At 41.0% G+C, this 20,644-nt stretch overlaps 1 protein-coding gene across 1 annotated transcript in view; it reads right to left on the minus strand.

Moving 5' to 3' along the window:
• Positions 1-20,644, minus strand: part of LOC100647927 (probable G-protein coupled receptor Mth-like 1) — a 155,507-nt gene that overhangs the window by 5,906 nt on the left and 128,957 nt on the right. The window contains exon 6 of the mRNA XM_003394204.4: positions 7,184-7,322. Coding sequence (XP_003394252.2) covers positions 7,184-7,322 — 139 coding nt within the window. The remainder of the gene's footprint in view (positions 1-7,183; positions 7,323-20,644) is intronic.

The raw sequence follows: 20,644 nt of genomic DNA on the forward strand, positions 1-20,644 counted from the left end.
TCGATAAAACCTGCATAGTGCGTTGTAGTAGATAATTTCTAACGCGTTCTTTTTTTTTGATATTTCAAATTTTTTATACAGGTCCTTAATTGCACAAATTTATATAGCGCGTTGTAGCCAAGAATTTCCGAAGCCTTTATTTTAATTAGTAATTCTTCGTGTATCCAATTTTTTCGAGTCTATAATCCAATGAAAACTTTAAAATTTTGATACGAAATTCGCGTCACAGATTCGACTTTTATAATCGATCCCTCCCGATGCCACATTTAGCAGGTTGCCATGTGCGAAACTGGCCCATGCAAGTAAGTTCGAATCAGGTCGACTCAGCCGTTTCCACGCGAGAACGCCAACTCTCTCGCCGCTTTTCCGCTTTGCTTACCTCTCCGTTCTCTCGTTGATCGCCACGTTATTTTTGAACCACCACCGGTTGCAAGCCGCGAGATGTTTGCATATTCCCCGCTCGTAACAATTAGGCGGCGCCTCGAAAATAGAAGATTCTTGCATCCAGCTATTACGAGATGCCACGCGACCATGTTACGCATACGTATTATGATAATTACGGTTTAATGCGCAGAGGAAATAAAACCACCAAAGACAGAAACATAATCTTAATGCACCGGCTGTCGATTAGATTTTACTACATCTTATTTGAAATCAATTAACTATTTGTAACCGGTGGAGGATCAATTTTATTCTGCTCTATACGTAGCTCTCTTAAAGTCGCTCTTTTTATTATATTCCATCTCGATATAAAAATGTACCAGATGTCGGACAAGTATAGTAACAAATCTGAAGCTTATAATTATTATTTAATTTTCCACAATAAAACAAATCCGTATAGTGCGTTATACTAGACAATTTCTAACGCGTTCTTTTCTTTCTTGATATTTTAAATTTCTTTACAGATCCTTAATTACCCAAATCTATATAGCGTGCCGTAGCCAAGAATTTCCGAAGCCTTTATCTTAATTTTTAATTCTTCGTGTATCCGATTTTTTCGAGTCTCTAATCCAATGAATCTGCGCGTCTTGGATAGCAGAGACGTCTAACAAGTCGAGCAACAAATCTGATATTGCCACGTGTAGAATTATTTGTCTTTCAAATTGGAACAATAGTCAACAAGACGTGACACGGGTACGAACGCAGACTGATGGAAATATCGTCGGGATTTCGTCATCAATGATGCAAGGCTTTTATTATCGATCCACCGTTATACGAGTATGTACGGGTAGTACCGGTTCGTCGATTATTATTCGGATGAAAATTTTATCGTGCGGAGACTACTGAAAAATTCATCGGCGTGCACCGCGGGCCGATGGTTTCAATCCAAACAACGAATTCGCGGAACGATCGGCGCATGAAAAATCTCTACAGCTATAATGATATGCGAAGAAAGCAAATTAGACACGCGTCCACGAATGCAGAAGGTGAACTCGCGCGTGCAGGATGAACCTTTCACCGTGGTGGGAAACGTGGAGGCGCGTGATAAGCATGAAGGCCCATCGAACAGCGGAATGCAAACAAACGGTCGATCACCTGTGCGGGAACAGCTGCACCCAAGAACCACGGTACACGGTGAACGCTTGAAAGGCGAGGAGAACATGAAAGAGAAGATTTTTGAGAACGTACTTGACCGATCAAAGCCCCGTCGAATCGGCTTTGTATGCCAAACGACGAGCAAGAAGCAAGGACAGCCACGGATAATGGTCAAATTTTATATACCCCTTATTCCTCTTTTAAGATTTCACCATTTCTGTTTATCAATAGTGTTCGTTTACTGCACTTGGATCATGATCAAGTCAAACAGACTATCTTTGATGTTTTATCATCTTTTGTTTTGATCTGCTACTCGTTATATCTGCAGCCTCATAACGACTGATGCATCGAGTAATTTTACAGAATAGCGCGCAATTGGTTCGTTCCAATTATTTGATACTGTGAAAATGAAACGTAGAGTCTGGTAAAAAAGAAAAATACTTGGTTAGAAGATAAAATAATGCCGATAAAAATATTAAGAAGTAAAAATTACTGTTTAGAGTAATTTTAGTATATTTTCAGTATGTTCATCACATTTGATTTTAGGCATAGAAATACAAGCAGAAATATTTTTAATACCACGTATCGTATTTTATGGTTTGGTGTAAGTTCGAGGTATATTTTAACGTAGAAGGCCGCATTTCGCTCTACTTCTACCAACGCCATTTCGCTCGAGGATTGCATCCTCCGTTCTACGTCGTTGCTAGAAAATTTGTGGAGAAACGAGTCGATGAACAGTTTGAAAGATCGAGCACGAAATTGAGAAGGGTGGGTTTCCATCGAGCCGAGGCGGAGGAAGAGCGAAGTAAAGTCATTTGAAGCAGACAGCCGTTCGTATTTTTGTTCGACGTTTCAAATTAATGCCACTCGCCGCGTTTGCAAAGAAAGTAGGATCGCGGATCCAGCTACGTGTTAATTGACGTAACGAGACAGAGGGGTGAATATGGATTGTTAGCGTCTGTCTGAGACTGAAAATATCGACGGCATCTAATAAAAAAAAAAAAAAAAAAGAAAAGAAAAAGATAGAAAAAGAAAAAGGGAGAAAGAGAGAGGAAGAAAAAAAGATCTGGAAACGACACACCGATGCATGCTTCGATCGCTCGTTACACTCGTAACGCGGAACATGTTTAATGAGGACCATTTCGTCTGGACGTTATTATTATATGGATGTTCTTTATATAATCAGCGTGAAATAATGAAAAAAAAGAAAGGAAGAAACGTTCAAAGTGCTAGGTATTACGATTGCAATTTATGAGAAACTTTGCAGCTGCATAGGAAACACCACTGGCCCAAGTAGAGTCGTTCGAGCTTCCGTTTATTGCAGTCTATCTCGATAGATCAAACGCGATCTTGGTGCGATCAAGATTTATTTCGAACTCTCTGTATCTTCGAAGAACTTTTAACGGAGAAGATAGAGAGACGTTCGTGACAAAGGGATGCGATTTTCTCAGAAATGACTCATCAGGGTCGAACGGAAGAAGAGAAACGACAATACGAAGAGCGAAAAAAGGAACATCAAACGAAATACTGGCTATAAAATAAATTTATCCATTACGTTTGTAAGAATTTACATTAGTCGTGAACACGGCTAAAGCTGGTCGACCGGCATATTTTCCATTGCTTCCGCGAGATCTATCCGGAATCTCTGAAAGCTGGCGAATACACAGGTATCCACTTTACGATCCACGAAGATTTTCCAGGAGAAAAGAGACGATGCTGGAACAGTGGGAGGTAGAAAATGGAGAAGAAACGAGAACGATGCAATCGCGAGGACTGCATCTACCCGCATCATCCAGCTGACGGTTATAGCGCGTGTTTTATCACGTTTACGTTTCGACCGGCAACCTTGTCGTTTCTGCTCGGGACATAATTCAAAAGTAAGTCCTTTTCTTCTCCTTCTGTCTCCTTTGAACGCTATGATACACCGACGAGGTTTTATTTGCGACGCGTTTATTTTGGCAGCGACGCTGAACTTTTAAATTGCGAGCAGAAAGCTCACGACCGGCGCGTCATTCATTGGTCGCCACGTGAATGAATGATTTCGTCTGAACATCGATTTTCTGCGATTTTTTATTTCCTGTGATCTTTTATTTTCTCAAGCGCAGAACGATAATAATGTATTCTAATGAGATATTTTCGAAACGATAAATTGTTTATCTATAAATTATTTGCTTCTATCTTCGCTTGTTTATTAAGCGAAAATGCCGTTTAAATTGTTCGTTTTATTCGATTAAATGCAAATTATTCGAATATTTTACGTTATAGTAAGCGAAACATCGCTTTCTTAATGGTTTTTATGCGCATTCCAAAATCGGACATTTTTATTGGAACTTGCTATCCAAAGATGTCTCGTAAAACGTCATTTTTATACGAGTTTCTTATTTTCATATTCGACATCCGATCAAATATTTTCGAAGCGTACTGTAGGGAGCGAAGTAAAAGAAGTTTAGTTAACGTAGACCCATGCATCAACCTTGACAGAGATCAGAAGAGTTTCTATTTTTACGTATTTATTTTCTTTTTCTAAAAGTGATCTTGTTCGTTCTAGTCTTCTATTGCATCCTGTACATTCGTGACTCGTTCGAACAACATCGACTCGTTTAACGAGTATTCTTTCATCCAACGTACGTATTATTTTTACGTTTCATTTCTTCGTGGCACCTTGAAGAATTGCAAATATTTGCGATAAATCGAATAAGCATCCGAGCGATCCGTCAAAATAACAGCTCGCTGAAAGTTATATGAAAAATATTGCGAACTAACGCACCATGAATCAATTTTTTAACGAGATTTCATTGAAATCGAGATCCCTCGACAACCATATCGTATCAAAAGATCCTTTAAACAAAATCAATCACCTTTAACGGCGTAAACCACCGGTTTATTCCTCTCTTCCACCGAAAAACAACCTTCGTCTTTACTTTCCATGCTATTTTAATCAATTTACGCTTGTAACACGCGTTATGCTTTCCATTCAAGTTTCTAATTTCAACTTCAACTCTCGTGTTTATTCTTCGATTCAAAGATCAACGAATACAATATTCTGCACGTGACACGGTGTTAGTTTTCATCTGATTGCTGTGATTTAAAAATATATCGAGATACCAAACGTATATTAGCGGAATTATAGGAGGAATTTCTACTTGAGGGTCGGTCTGTAGCGAAGTCGATCGACTCGACGACACAACGTCTATTTCGATCATCATTTTCACGGCACAATAACAAAGACAAAGCTGTAGAAACTATCGAGACTTTGGAAAACTCGAAGAATGCTGGCCGAAGACGAATGGGTCGGATAAACAGTAAATTCTTTGAGGGATACGTCCAACCGGATGTGAAAATATCACGTTTCCCCATCGATCCTTGGCATCGGGCGACGAGCGTCGTTTGACGAATCGCATTTTTTTCGGATATTTATGCCTGGCAGCCGGTAGCTTTTTTACAGAGCGACCGGGGCTCAAAGGAGAATTTATTTTATCACGGCCGCGCCGACAGATATCAGGCATCGAATCGTTATTTTCCATTCGCACGCCGTCCCTTCGAACCACCTTTGCTCCCTCGTCCCGTCGAAATTGATATTGACGATCTCAATTTGCGATTCTCTTTCGGCCGAGCCTCCTCTCCCCTCACTTTCACTCGTTCTCTTTCTGCCAATACAGAGAGATCGGGACACACGCTGGTCATAATGGTGAATAGAGATTCTTTCATGTTCGTTTTCTCGTTTTCTCTGTCCATTTTTTCGCTATTCGTAATTTTCGAAGAGCTCGCTATTTTTCATTCGTCAGCCGGTTACCAGTTAATTCGAATATCCCAAGCTCTTATATCTCTTTGGCGTTGCTTGAAGGATACAAAGGATAGAAAACAATGGTCAATCTCTCTATCGTACGATTCCACCTTCGATCGAGGAAACTTGTATGTATCATAGTGGGTTAATATTGCAACTCAAGGGATCAGACTTCTCGTAAAGATTCGGTACACCAAGCCCTTCTTGCACGATAATTCAACTAACAATATCAGCGTACTCGTATCTTTTTACAACTAGAAAATTTAGAGAAAGAAATATAAGAAGATAAGTGGACCGATTTTGTAATATGTAAAATTCACCTGCGTGGATCTTCGTTTGTTTTGTTAACCATTCTGCCAAAGAATGTATTATATAGCGTTCGTAACGTGACTTGTGACTTGTAAAATCTCAGAAATAATATTAGTTGAATCGTGTAAGAGGGCTCAGATTCTCTATTTATTCCAATCTGCCTTTTCTTATTGATAAATACGATTTCATCGAAGAAGACTCGTTGTTTCCCACTGAAGCAGCTAAGAATCACCCTCGTTTATTTCCTTGGAATCCCGATCGACACGGAAGCGCTCGTAAATCCCCACTTCCGAGGCGAAACGGCCTCGCCAGATTTCAAAAGGAGACGCGATTCGCTTTCTCCGTTCCTTCGTCTCGAGATAATTGCTCGTTAAACCACGAAAGAAAAGAATGAAGGGACGTGGAGCGGGCAAGGGAGCGACAAGATTCGAAGAGTATCTTAATTTAAGTAAACATCCCGAGGTTGAGCGTTCGCTGATCTCGATTATCTATGGATTCCGTGTGAACCGAATGCAGCAAACCGGTTATCCTTGATATTTATCATCGGCCTGGAGCGTTTTCCTTCGCGCCGAAATAAAGCATCTTTCGCCGGCAGCGATAAAACAAGAGCACGAAGATCATTGCGCGTTTGTGCGCCGCCTGTTCCTCTTAATCGTTGTGTATCGCTCGTCTCACTCTCGAACAAACAAACCAGGACTTCTTTAACTCGGCTATATCGCCGACTTAAACTCCTTCAAAGTTTACCACCGAGACGCGTAATCGTTTCCCTCTTAACTTCCCGAGGAAATGAGACGCGGTTGCATCTCGCGGTGATTAGCAAGGACGCGCGCCTCCAAACGTTTCCTGGTAATTTCCGTTTATCTGAGAACTCGGTTACGAGATGGTATGGGTGTAAAGTGCGGCGATAGCGTGGGCAAGATTGAACTGTAGATAATACTCAGGTCAGAAAGAGGTTTCTCTCTATCTGCGATCTAAAGTAACTGGCAAACTTTTAGCGTTTTAGGCTTAGCGCTAGATCTACATCTTCCGTAAACGTAGCTACGGTCTAACGCTTGCAAGATTCTGAAAATAACCCGCACGTAGCGTAAACCGGGTCTTGCGTGTACCCACGGAACTGACGAAAGTAAAATGTTGCACGCAACGTGACGAAAGTTCGATTTCTACGCGCGGATCGTCGATTTTTCTTCTTCTCGATCGTTCTCCGAAAAGATCGTCGAGCGGTACCAATGGTACACGTTCCTGGAAGAAATTGGCCAAATATTTACGCGAAACGAAGACCGCGTGGCCGTTCGCGAAGCACAGAATACGTTTACGAATTCGACTCGTCGATTCGGCCGGGAACTTTTTAAGGTAAATATTTCTTTTTCTTTCAGGGATATACGCTTTGAACAGTCATATCCGTCGTGTGCAAGACTGGCGAGTATCCGGGAAGTAACGCGTAAACCAGATCGGAACTTAATTTAGAGCTGGCAGATTCGGGGGGACAGTCAGACGCGGTGAGCCGTGCTCCTCGATTTTCCAAGTCGTTCGGTCGAACTGGATCAATTCGCTTACCGTTCTGTGGTGCTCTTCACGAATTCGCCCTTCCATAGACCACAAGTTAGCTCGCGGGCAGTCGCTGCGAAGAATAACAGGTTCACTGCAAGTAGGAAACCAATGGGGCCGAAGAAGTACGCCAAGATCTCCATGTCACCTGCGGGATAAATTTTTAATGTTTAGTATCCAAGGAAATTCTCTTAAATATTAAGAAAATTTATATACGACGCCCATTCTTAAATAAGCACGAAGAAACCACATCTCCGATCGAATATTAATTCAGTTATCGCCGAATATTTTTTCCTCTACGGTATTTTTTTAGAGTAATGTCCCTTTTATTTAAAATATTCAAACAATCCAAAATAATGTCCCACTCTGTTTGCAAGGATATTTAAGATCGGAAGAATATTTTAAATTGTATATAATCAATTATCTTACTGCGATTTATCGCTGAAATATTCTTCAAATAGGAAAAGATATTATTATACCTCAGCGAAAATGTGGAAAATAGATAAAAAATATTATTCTTCGGAGATGAGGATAGTCAAACGAAAAAAACAATAGATGTTTCCATCTACCATTCACCGCGTCATTGTTAATGCAAGCAGCTGGAGTGTCGAAGAAGAAGTCGGACCTGGAAACGTTCTAAATATCTGGATGTTCGCTTCGAGTCCGCCTGCGTGTTCAATAATAAACGTTCGGATCGCTTGAATGGCGAATCGGTTTATCTTTACGACGTCCGATTGGAACGTGGTCTGTGTACGCGTTTCGATTCATCGAACGCGGAGGATCGTAAGAAACGAGCGCTTTAGCTACTCGTTAACCGGAAGTCGTGCAACACTGACCGCCAGCTAGCATCAGCGATTAAACTTATTACGCGAAATGTCGCATCGGGTGAATGATTATGTGGCTGCCTTGTCGTGATCTGCTCATTACATTTCGAACGGCTTATCAACGGACGTGAAACGCATTTCAAGCTGGTAGACTTAAGATCCAGCGGATATCGTAGCGATATCTTGCATCCAATGTGTCGTGCAGCGAACTTGAAACCTGTCGCAGATGGCGACAAGATTTTTTTCGGTATTTGTAGTTGTTCATAAATCACTCTTATTTCTTTTCTTGTATCTTTAAATAACGAGCGATGTGTTCTCGTTCTGTGTTTCTTTTGATTAGTTGGTCGAGAAGTATTTATTAACTCGAATCTACCACGGTATTTTAACTACAACGCAAATACTGTTCGAATATCGATCAACATTGAAAAATTGTATATATTTGCGCGAAAGATATCCACCAGATGTTATTAGCATGTAAAGTTAACTAGAAACATGTAGCTAATTCGAGGCAGGAGTCCAAGGACGGATACCTTCGAAAATAAAAAGAAATAGGAGAAGAGGAAGTTCGTGGACGAGAACACAGAAAGAGGAAATTTCATCGAAGATCCTTCGTATGCGAATAGTAAAGGAATTAGGAGGACGAGTTCCTGAACAACGTGGCAGCATAGGAATAACAACGACCAATACCATTCGATAATCGATGACAGACAAATAAATCCAGCGACGACTGACGATGCCCGTGATTTCACGAATTCCGACCTGCTTTTGATTCTCGCCTCTCTATTCGCGGAATCGCTGGTCACGAATCGACCAATTTCCACCGTCTTTGTTACGTAAGTTCTATTTTTGTGCCGACCTGACAGCTTTATCTGCGTTTCTAAATGAGACGAATTGAAAGGAGACAAACACGCCGAACGCAGATTTGGTCGCCTTCATTTTTTCCACGTCTACGTTCAACAATTTTTCGATCAAATTTCTCGTATTATAGAATTTTCCGATACATAGGTATATTACAGTGGCATGGTAAAAAATTCGGAATCGTTAGAAAAATTCACAGAATTCATGGAAACCCACGGGATGTATAAAATTCTACAGAATCCGTAGAAGTGAAAAGGATCGCTTTAGAATGTTCCTATCCTAGAATATCCCATTGCCAACGATTGTATCAAAATAAAGAATATCATTATTAATAGTTATAGCGTTAATTTAATAACAAAGTTAGAAGTGATCGAAGAAGTGTTTCCAGATTTTTGGTTGGCAATATAAATCTTTGGCAGACAAGATGTTTAGAATAAAGAACGGAGAATTAGTGGGAAATACGTATCGAATGTTCGCCAATGTTTTGAATGTTGTGCTTGTGGTTAATTTAACGGTCCGAATGATAGGAAGAAAAATCGTTCGTGGGGGAGTACGTGCAAGGACAGGGGGATGAAAATAAGATGCGGCAAAAATATCGGTGGGTGCTGCAAATAGATCGATAATTCATAGAAGCTGGTACAAATCGCAGAGTCGGGCCTTGCTGACAGCAACAGTTTGTTTTCCTATCGTCTTAAAGCGTTGGAAAAGATGCTCAAAAGAAATGAGCGCGTCGTCATACTTAATTCCGCGCGCCTACATGAGAACGACGTAACCTTCCTTCATTTATTTTCACGACATCATTACATGATGTCGATTATCTTCAACGATGATACGTTGTCGTCAAAAGATTCAATTTTGGTGCATACGTATGTACATTGTATGTATATAGTGTTTCGTAAAATTATTCGAACATTTATTGTAAAATACTTTTTTTGGAAAGTTTAGAACAAGTTTGGAAATACACATAAAAGTAACGAGACGATTATTGTGAATATACGTTTCTCGAAAATATTATATTTGATATAGATCGTCGTCTTAAACATATGTATTAGGTTGTCCGAAAAGTTTCTTTCGTTTTATAAGGAAATAATAGACGCACAGTGTCCTTTGTTTTATACTAGTTCATTGAATTATGTACGAACATAATAATAGAAATACAACGAAATGGATCATATCTAATTCAATAAAATAATATAAAACAGATATTGTTGTTTATTTATTATCACCTTATGAAACGAAAGAAACTTTCCGGACAACCTAATATAATTAGAAGATAAAGATCACAGATTATCGACACACATTGATACAAATTGATTCGTTCGCTCGGATATTTTTTTATCTCTGGGTAGAGTACGTCTGTAATTAATTTTTTACTGGTCTCTATATATATTTTTGGATATACTACAAACTTCTCCCACTTAACGATGGTAATTGTGTTCCATTACAATGCTAATGAAATTTCAAAATATTTTGTATAGCACATACGATACATCTACAGAAAGATTTTACGGTAAATGTCCAAATACATTCGCGAGCCGGTCTACATATATGCATGGTAACGTCGGAATCAATTTGTTAAAAGGACCCGGCGGACCATGTGTATTTTAATTACTTCGTTCGATATTTTCAATATTCCACGTTTGGATGTCGTTAATTGGATCCATTTGTTTCCCTTTTCAAGATCCGATTACGAGCAGCCCGGGTTTTCGGATATTTCTCGTGGTTACGCTTCCGCCATGGCTCGTGTGTCATTATTCTCTGCAATTTCTATTGCTTCGTTACGCTGTTCGCTCGTTATTCGAACCGATCTCGAAAATCGACTTTATCGTACGAAAACCAACGAGATTCCAACTGGATTACCGTTCTGCACCGAGTTGTCATTCCTTCGTTCAAACTGTTTTCCAGAACAATTTGATTACTCTTGATTTTCACTTGTGTTTCTTTCCAATAACAAACATATTCGTCCGCGTTATATTTTCTCTTTTAGTGATCTCATTTTTGTTTGTCTTATCAAACAATATCTTTTAATTCTGAGTTTTTTCGTTTCTCCTTAATAAACTCTAAAACGAAACTATAGCGAGGTATGGTCAGAAGGAACTTAACGATATCTGCTTTCATTGCAGCATTTTCATTTTATCGACAAAAATTTAATCCACCCTAGCCCATCCTATATACTACGCTCTCAACAAGAAAAATCTCAATTATTCCTTTCACTACCAAGTTTCCTTGTAAAGGGAAATATCAAAAATTGCAGGTACTTGCCTCGTTTCTTAACTATCCGAAATCGTCTCTAAAAGCCGCGCAATTTCAGCCCTAACAATTGCTGAAAGGTCACGAAAGCGGGGTCTGTTCCTCAATTTTCTCGCAAGCAACGATTTAATCGGCCGACGAGCTATTCTAATTTTTTGTGAAACACAACAGAGGGGAAGCAGCCGGAAGGGAAGCCGGTGGATCGGTAATAAAAGTAAAGTAAGGTATTGGCGCGCGAACACGCGAGACACGATCCTCCGCGTGCCGAAATTACGGTAAATCACGTGAGCCGGTACTTATCGAAACGGCTCGGCGTTCACAGGGAGACGGGAGAGAGGGTGCGTGTCTGGATCCGTTGGTAAGATCGCGAAATCCTGGGAATTCGCGGAACACCTATGAATATGAATACGTTCGTTCGAATGTAATGCGTCTGGTCTCGGGGCTGGTTTTCGTGAATACCATGCTCTACGTTCCTGCTACCAGCCAATCTGGTAAGTATACGCGCACAGGGAAGCGCGGATAACTAGTTACCGAGTAAATTGATACGTCGGTACACGTACACGTTGCGTTCGGCTTTTCTCCCTCTTACTTTTTCCTCTCCATTCATCTTGCACGATATTTTCATGCGCGTGTACCCTCGCGGCGAGGGTCGAGGAACAGGGGCCTTTTTCCTTGATAGTTGTAATCTAGCCGGACAATTACCGGGTCGATAAATAATTGCAGCCCTTATCGAAATCGTGCGAGTTGCCATAACCACTAGGGTGGAAGGTTTCGTCTTTTTTTCGTCCTTCTTTCTTTCCCCTTTTCTTGTTTTCTTGGTCCGTTTGACGTTGGTCGGATAAAAGTGTGGAAAACGTTGCGATGCGTCATGTTACACGGATGAAACAGAAAAACTTGCGGTTCCGACGAAACACTGGCGTAGTTCGATTTTCCCGATCATCAACCGCGTTTTCGGTACGGTACAGCGACCGATTCGAGCGCTAAACGCTCTTTCATTCCGAGATCGTTGCGCTTTTATCGAGCTCGCGCGGACGAACGCGAACAAAAATGTCCCCGTGTTTCATCCCCTTTCCGCCGCCGTCCGTTGCGGTCAGCCGATGGACAGTGCGTCGCTGATCGAATAAAGAATACAGCTTTTTTCTTCTTTTTTTTTGTTAGTTCGTATGCGGGTCGCGGTTGCCCTTTTTTCTCCTCTTTTTTATACCAGAAAAAAATGGCTCTATTAACGTATCGGTAGTTAGTAATTGGGCGGTTTGTCATGCCGACGGTAATAAAATTTTAGCCGCGGTCGCGAAATCCATTCCGCTTGGCGAGCACCAGTCGAATTTTATGGTAAATAAAGAACCATACAAGCCTCGGACCCGTTATCGGGCCAATTCCCTCTGTGCTAAGCGGTCTCTCCGCTCTTTCTCTCTTTGTCTCTCTGTCTCTCTGTCTCTCCCTTCGTGCATCCCCATAACCACGAGCGCAATCTGCCAGAAGCACGCTCCCAACGAGGGCCCCATAGCCACTTATCGGCGAGAGGGTCGCGCTCGTCCGCAAACAAACTCATAAATAAAATCCTTATGCCGCAACTTTCATGGATGGCGATGCATACGCCACGGAGCGAGCGAAAAAGATGGAGAGCCGGTTGATATCGAGGCTGCAGCTGACCCAGTTGCCAAACGTTAATCCAGTCGACATGGCGTGGAGTGAAAGACCATCCTGAGGATTTCGTGACTGTCAACGACACGCGAGTATAAATAAACCTGCTCTTGGATCGATCGGTATTTCACGCTGAATCGCGCCTTTCTCTGGTGCGTAGGAATTTTAAGGAGATTGAAGATTGGACGGAAGACCCACGGACGTGTTCGAACATTTGTGAACGCTTCTTATGAATGTATTATGTACGGTATACGAAAGAATATGAAATTTCATTGATTGTTAGGAAACTCGACTATCGCGATTATATTTATTATCGACAACTCTAAAATTAATTCTGAAAATATGTCGTATAGAAGTTACAAGTCACGATCACGAGACGCAGATACGAAATTAAATAGCCCAGAAGCCTACGCAGATTATTTAAAGAAAATGGTTATTGGGAAAGATAAACGATTTTTGAAGGAAAGATTCGTCAAGTTGTCGACGGAAAAACATCTAATTCTATTTAAATCAACGATCTAATATATTGAAAATTCAGCAAGGAAGAGATTTGGATGTTTTATTAGGAATTTTAAGATACACGATTCAGTTTGTACGATACTATGAAAAATATACGCGGCTGGATCTTTCGTTCTTTATTCTGTATAAGAATATCGTGTTATGAATGGCAATGATATTAATTTAAGCGATGGTAAGTTACTTCTCGGGTTCGTAGAATCTTGTTACAACGTTAATTTCATCTTCCTCCGGCGCGGTTAATACACCCTTACAAATTTATTCGCCGCACCCAAGTTCCAGCCTGGAACGACACTTTTCATCCCCTGCGCGCGTAATTTCTCAGTAACTTTCGCATAGTGCGGCCGGAATATTGTACACGTACAATACGTTGTTGTTTTCCAATATTTTCGTGTTTGTTTCGAACAGCTACATACCCTAGTAACCATCGTCGAAGTAATTCCGCAAGTTTTTATTCCTCCATGCAACCAACGATAAGTACCTATTGTTACTGGCATCGTTTAAAAATATCTTACTCATCTTTCATGAATAAATCAATAATTGTCAGAAGAAAGTACACCTTGACTTAAAAAAATTCAGGCTGATCAACTTCAAGACGGATTACGAATCGCGCATTCATTACGCAAGCGATTATTACAACAATAACCGACCAGCGACTTCTTCTTTCAAGGTCCCCGGCAAGAAAATCACCCCGTATAATCGGCGTCTGTTTCTCAACCCGATTCCAACAATTTGTTCTTGCATGTAGTCTCACTAACAATAAGATATCCAAGAGCTACATAATAGGGATGATATCAAAGATCCACCCTTCTACTTCCTCAATCTCTTTCAACCCTAACAGCTTCTGCTGCCAATTCTTCTCTCTCCACCCGACAACCCCATTATTCCTCCATGTAACCCAATCCCGTACAAGTTAACGAAGTCGTTGGTATCGTCGCATCGATCAGGTCCGATCCGGTTGCAAGTCGCGCGCCGCGAAATTTCGCGAGCAGACCGGATGGGAAGGTTAGTAGCGAAACTCAACGAGAGGCTGTCACGAAACTTTTGGAACGCCGAGTTTCGACCGGATAACCGAGGCAGCTTGCGTCTGGACCGGCACTCCGCGCGGTTGCGCGCCGGAATATTAAACGAGCGCGGTCGGATCGGACGCGTTACGCCGCTCCTTCGCGGCCTCTCTTCTTCGTCTCGCTTTTCCTTTTTGCCTTTTTCATCTCAGTTCACTGGCTCATCGGTTCAACTCAAAATTCAGCGCCCGTCCAGGCGGACCCTGGCCAAAATTCAACAACTTTTTCCAGGGTGTTCTCTTCGCTTCTTCTATCGGGGGAGATCCGGTCTCTTCGCGAAACTTTTTCTATCGCGATTACATGGCTTGGGCGTTAAGGATGGAAAGGAATATCCGTTATCATCTTTGCTCACAACTCTAAATGGATTTTGTTTGCTGCAGAGGAGAAATCCGCGCGTTTTTGTTCAAACTTCGGTTGGTTCTGGGTCCAAGTCATTTTGAAGACGTGGCGGCATGGAGTGGACAGAGGCGAGTTGAGTAAATGGGATTTGTTGGCTCTAGAGAAACCAAGTTTACGTATCCGTGTCTTTTGGGAAGCAAGTGACTGCATTCTGCAGTTTCTTGTCTCGTAGCATCGAATCCCGTTACTCATATGGATCGTAGTTTCCACGAAAAGTAGATTCTACTTGCAACAGAGTGTAATTTTTGAGCTTCGACATCGGTTTCGATTATTCGGATTGACAATTACCGAGTACAAACATACGTATTAATATGGCGCTGTAATGAAACGGAGATGTATTTCATCCGAATATTTCTAGCAAAAAACAGCTTAGTTTAGCGAATAAGCTTTCCATATTGGTATTTCGTATATCGTTGACTTGATTTTATTCAACTACGTACGAAAGAAAGCATAAAACGAGAAGTTAATCGAATTGCTCGTGTATGACGTAAAATTTGCAACTTCTAAAGTGTCCTTGAAAAAATATCTTTCCAATTAAACGGCTAGAGCCAGAAGCAGAGACACGTTTCTATTAACAACTTTGATAATCCAATTAAATTACCGGAAAGCAGGTAGCCAAGTTTATTTTTGCCAGCGGTCCGTAAACAGAAGGCAGCGGACGAGGTCGCAAAGCTGGTAGCAAATGGAGAACGAAAAGGGGGAAAGAGGGAAGCCCGGTTGGAAAACAAAAGGAACAATCGCGGAGAGTAATGAACGAGTTACGAATCTTAGGGGGTACAGAGAGCAAACGGGCGTCTATATTTGCTGGGTTTTGGCGGGTCGCCAACAATAGCTGTTTCGGCTAGGTTATATCTCACTCCATGGCAACCCATAACAAACATAAGTGAATTATGTCGACGCGTGCCGCGTTCGATACTTTACAGAAGCGCGGCGGTCAAACCCGATTAGTTCGGCGTCGAAAACGCTTCGCGAGATCAATTGCATGCGCCGTGTGTCACCTTCTATCATCCCACGCTCTCACTCCACCCTCTCGTACAGTCTCTTTTGCTCCTTCTCTCTCTCTCTCCCTCTCTTTCCCTTCCTACCTCCTCCCTCTTCCTCTCCCTTTCGCTCTGTCGTTGATTTATCCTTTTAATAGGGGCTGGTTTTTCGGCTGATCGCGTGCGGGAACACGACAAACAGATTTTTCACGCTATGCAAATCGGGATTATGATAGATCAGCGGCGTAACGAGAAACAAATCGTTAATGAATATTCAGCGCGTGTCGAGTGTTCGGGGTACCAACAGTTTAATACGCTTAACGATTATCGTTATTGTTGTGTTCGCCCGGTAAAAAATTCTTATCGTGGAATGATCGAATAAAAAAGAAAAAAAAGTCGCGAACAAGCTTCGAAGTTAACAAAGAAATATGTTTGATAAAAATGTGAATATGAAAAATGAGATTGGATATACCGTGACACATACATTTTAATACGTAGCATAGAAATGTTCGATTCTCTTTTCCAAACTTTGTTAATAAAATCATGTCACAGACGAAAAACTGTTTCATCCGTTAAATATTCGAAATATATTCGTGAAAAATGTTCGACGATAAATGTACGAATACTTTCATAAATCTCTACAGCGCTCAAAACTAGCCGGTAATGGCGACCCTATAATTAGCTCGAAAATAGCCGCGAAGACAGCAAGCCGCTATCTTGATCAGAATTAACGTCAAAAATTCCAGTCGAACGAGATAACTTTCATCGGAGTGGCTCGATAATGCTATCGCTCCTCTTAGAGGCGCCGACAAGGATTTATTGCGGGGCGTCATTGTAATCGTTGCTGTTTTTCCGGATCATCGGGGACGGGATTTACGGTCGACAGTTTCGGCGTAACAACAAGCTTTCCTCGCTTTATCAATTACGATGTATGCGCCAGGCGACGGGAATCGACCGCGCGTAAATCAACGCCGGAGGAATTTGAAAAACGCGCGAAACTCGCAAGCACAAATCGCTGTCAAATATAATTAGTCGAGGATACCGCATGAGCACCGTGACTCTTCGCCCCCGATTTGCATTCAAAGCTTCCAGTATCAACCTTTTTTCTTCCTCCAACAGAGAGTCAGAGATTTATCGTGGGCGTCATTTTAATCACCGACGGTTTTTCAGATAATCGAAAGTGATTGCGCGAGCTTGTATCAGCGTATCGGCGAGCAGCGATCCCGCGAATCCGCTGCCAACAAATTTCCACGTCGACCCGTCCTGGAAAACCGATGGCTCCGCGAATTTTCCAAGCGCAAATAAAAACGAATTTGTGTAACTCTTTGCCTCCCGGTACTTTGAGCAGTTTCATTTACACGCGTTAGGATATTTAGCTTCTTTCTATACATTTTACTGGCTGCCTCGCTCGTTCAACTTCCCAGCGGCTTTCGACATCAACTCGATTAGAAATATGATTTTTATCGAAATTCTGTCCAAGTCTAGGAATTGATGAGTCAGGCGAGCAACTGTGATAATGGAGTTTAAAAGATTTAAAAGTCACCGAAATGTTACATACAACCGTGAAGATAACACACGTTTTAAAGATCCAACACGCTCCGTCACTCGGCTACGAATATTTATGTATCTATGGGGTATTTAAACGTGAAACAAATTTACGGCATGTACGGTGGCTGCGAGAAGTATCTCTATACAACCCTTATTTTTCTATATTTTATCTTTGTAATATGAAATTTTTGTAGCCATATAAAACTATTAGATTATTTAGTACGTAAATGATATGACGAATATACTTTTCGTAGTCACTGCATCTAATATGCAAAAATATTCAGAATATCCAGAGTGAAACAAATCATTGCACAGATTCCATTTCTTTACTCAGATACGTGTAATAAACGTCCACGGTGTATTAATGACCGAACCCCGCAAATCTGAACTTAAGAAGTAAATAAATTAGAAAACACTTTTCGCATTAGCAAGGAGAGCCATTAGCCTCTGGGATCGAAGGATTCATTGGCATTCCTAAAGCAATCATAGATTCTCGAAAGCGAACTCTTCCTTCCAAGACAGATCGAGCTTGCGTCCCTCGAAAAAGACAATAAGGAAATTCCTTTCTACCCCGATACTCTCGATTCATTGCTCGAGGCCAATAAAGCGAGAGTGCGTGATAAATAAAGTAGGATCGCGGGGGGATCGAACCAGGGGCTTACAGCAAAACACTTGCCACGGCTCTTTAGCATTCGTTAATTTTCTTCTGCCAAGTCACCCTCGTAGTAGGTGTGTTCTAATCGCGTATCCCCTCTCGATCGATTCGTCCTTCGAATTTGCAGCTCCGCTCGTTTCACGCTCCTACAAACTACATGCAGCCGAATCTTGTTAACTCGAACCATTGTGATCCAAAAAAAAAAAAAAAAAAAATATCTAAAGCTACAGAGGATTTTAACTGCTATTTGTCTTTATACGAATTGGAATCTCTAAAATTGAGAAAAAATTAATTCTTATATCAACGTTCCTTCGAGCGGTTTTCTTTCTTTTTCACTATTCTTATTTGAAAAACTCGATAAAATCTTGACAACTGAAAGATTTCAGTTCTTAGAGATTCGATTTACCAAGCAACGATTTAACTGTAACGACGATTTGCTTTAATTAGCAAATATCGATCTAAAGATTGCTCGCGTTTCTTGTTCAAATCGTGTAGATTACTGTCGATCGACCTCTTGATTCCAGTTAAAAAGCGTAACGAGGCGTGCTCTCGACACGCGATGAGCAACCGATCGGCTGAGCAAATCCGATAATTCGCACGAGCCTCGATATCCTTTTTTAATTCCATCATTCGCGAGGCTTTCTCGTATCGTCGAAGCGCATCCGATCGGTTTTCGGTTATTAACGCGTTCATCGCGAATGTGGGTCGTTATCAATCTTTCCGAATAGGATTTCCCATCCAGCTACCACCTCCTCTTCCGCTCTGTCGACGCGGCGAACACACAAAGGATTTTTTCCCTCGCTCATTATTCGCGTTGTTATTACCAGCTAAACGATCCACGTTGATTCGTTTAATCGTCCACGGGATCGATCGCGCTTATTAATCGCATTACACCCATTCGATTCGTTTCATTTCCAGCTACCAACTCGTTCTACGACGTTTAACGTTCTTTGTTCGTTAGCTTTGCCGCATCCTGTTTTCCTTCCAATTTTACGCGAACGTTGTCTCACGGAACAGGAATTTCTTTGGTCTTCTGTCCGTGACTGCGTCGTTGGATTTCCTGTGCTCACGTTTTGTTATCGTTCAACAATTTCTTAAGCTTAAACCTCTGTTGTAAGGTTTGTGAAAAGATAAAACACGTCTGTAGTTATACACTATGAAAGACTAGAAGAAGAGTTATTTTAAGAGACAGATGACTCGATTTTGTTAGATCCTTGAGTTTATTTAAAATTCACAGGGGATACCATTTCATCCATGACGTTCTTCAAAGACTAAATTCGTTCTGTAAAAAGATGGCAATAGCATTCGAATTAATGAAATTGTACGACTAAACATGATCATAGATACTCAAAAAATTTGATGTCCCTCGATCTACGATTATCAAATACTATAAAGATTTCCTATAAATTACTATTCGTTACATATTTTTTGAGTTAATCGCGCGCTAAAATAGTATTAATAAAAGTGTAAAAAAATTATGTGATCGAACACGACCAATCAACAATTTTACAATTATCTAACAATATTTTATCCTACATACACGTCGTCCAAAAATGACTCCTCCAAATGGAAATACCCTTAATTAAACTCTGATCCAAGCAATGCCACTTCTACAGGCAAATCCCATGGTAAGTCTCTTCAGTCGAGAGTATCTTTCAATAAGAGTTTGTGGCTTTAACAAAGCGATAATAAATATCGTCGGGACAGTGCACGTTAGTGTTCTCTCACGCGATAGTCGCATACGCGTAAGGGCGAGTGTATTAGTGGGTCCAGAGATAGGGGTGGCGTTTCGCTGGTTTCGCACGGTCGAGTTGGACAGGTTATCTCTCTAATCCTATCGTTTTGGTGTACGCTATTCCAGCCTGTGCCGAACTTCCAGGGGCATGAGATTGCATAGATACGGAGGATAGCCCAGAGATTTACCATTCTAATGTATGCGAACGTTAGTTGAATATTCCGCCGAGCCGCTGCCACCGAAACGTGTCTCGAGCTCTCCTTGCCCGCACTTCCACTCTATTTTTTTACTATTTTTCAGGGTTATTCGCTTTGGAGAACCGAGAACGTGCTAAGTTCTCCTTAAAAAGGACTTGCCTAATTTTCGGCTCAAAACTCCGGATAAACGTTATTTTTTACTTATTCTAGAAGGTCTGAGGATTTTTCCCTTCATAATTACCCCTAAGCTCGCTATTTAGTTTCCTACATTATTATTCTACGTATACGAAGAATTATTCCATTGCTACGTCGTACTAAATTTAACATTCTATTCTACTCGATTCCTTTTACGCATGAATCATGGTCTTGTGTGTCATAAATGAATCTTAGTAGATATATATCAAGGTAGATACGTTACTGGTTCTAAAAATATACAAATTCGTCTGTATTACGAATATATTTTTAAAAATTAATTTACTGAATACAAGCCAATTTAGATAAAATATCAAATACTACAAAGCCTGGCAGGGGTTAAGCAAAACCGTTGATTTCCCATAACTAACAAACATCACTTTTCAGCCTTTTCAACACCACACACGGTCCCTACTTTCCCACAATCGTTTTCTGTCGGTAGCTACCACAGTTACCCCTATTTTCCATAGAGAGCTTCCACCATACGATGCAATTCTCTACTCTGCTTACGAGTATATGCAGAAATTGAGATTTCAAAGCAGCTAATAGAACAGCAACGATATAACGCAACACTGAAGTAGAACATTTTTTGTTCCCTGATAAAAGAA

The sequence above is a fragment of the Bombus terrestris genome, chromosome 3 (genome assembly GCF_910591885.1).
Source record: "Bombus terrestris chromosome 3, iyBomTerr1.2, whole genome shotgun sequence".
In the NCBI taxonomy this organism is placed as follows: Eukaryota; Metazoa; Arthropoda; class Insecta; order Hymenoptera; family Apidae; genus Bombus; species Bombus terrestris.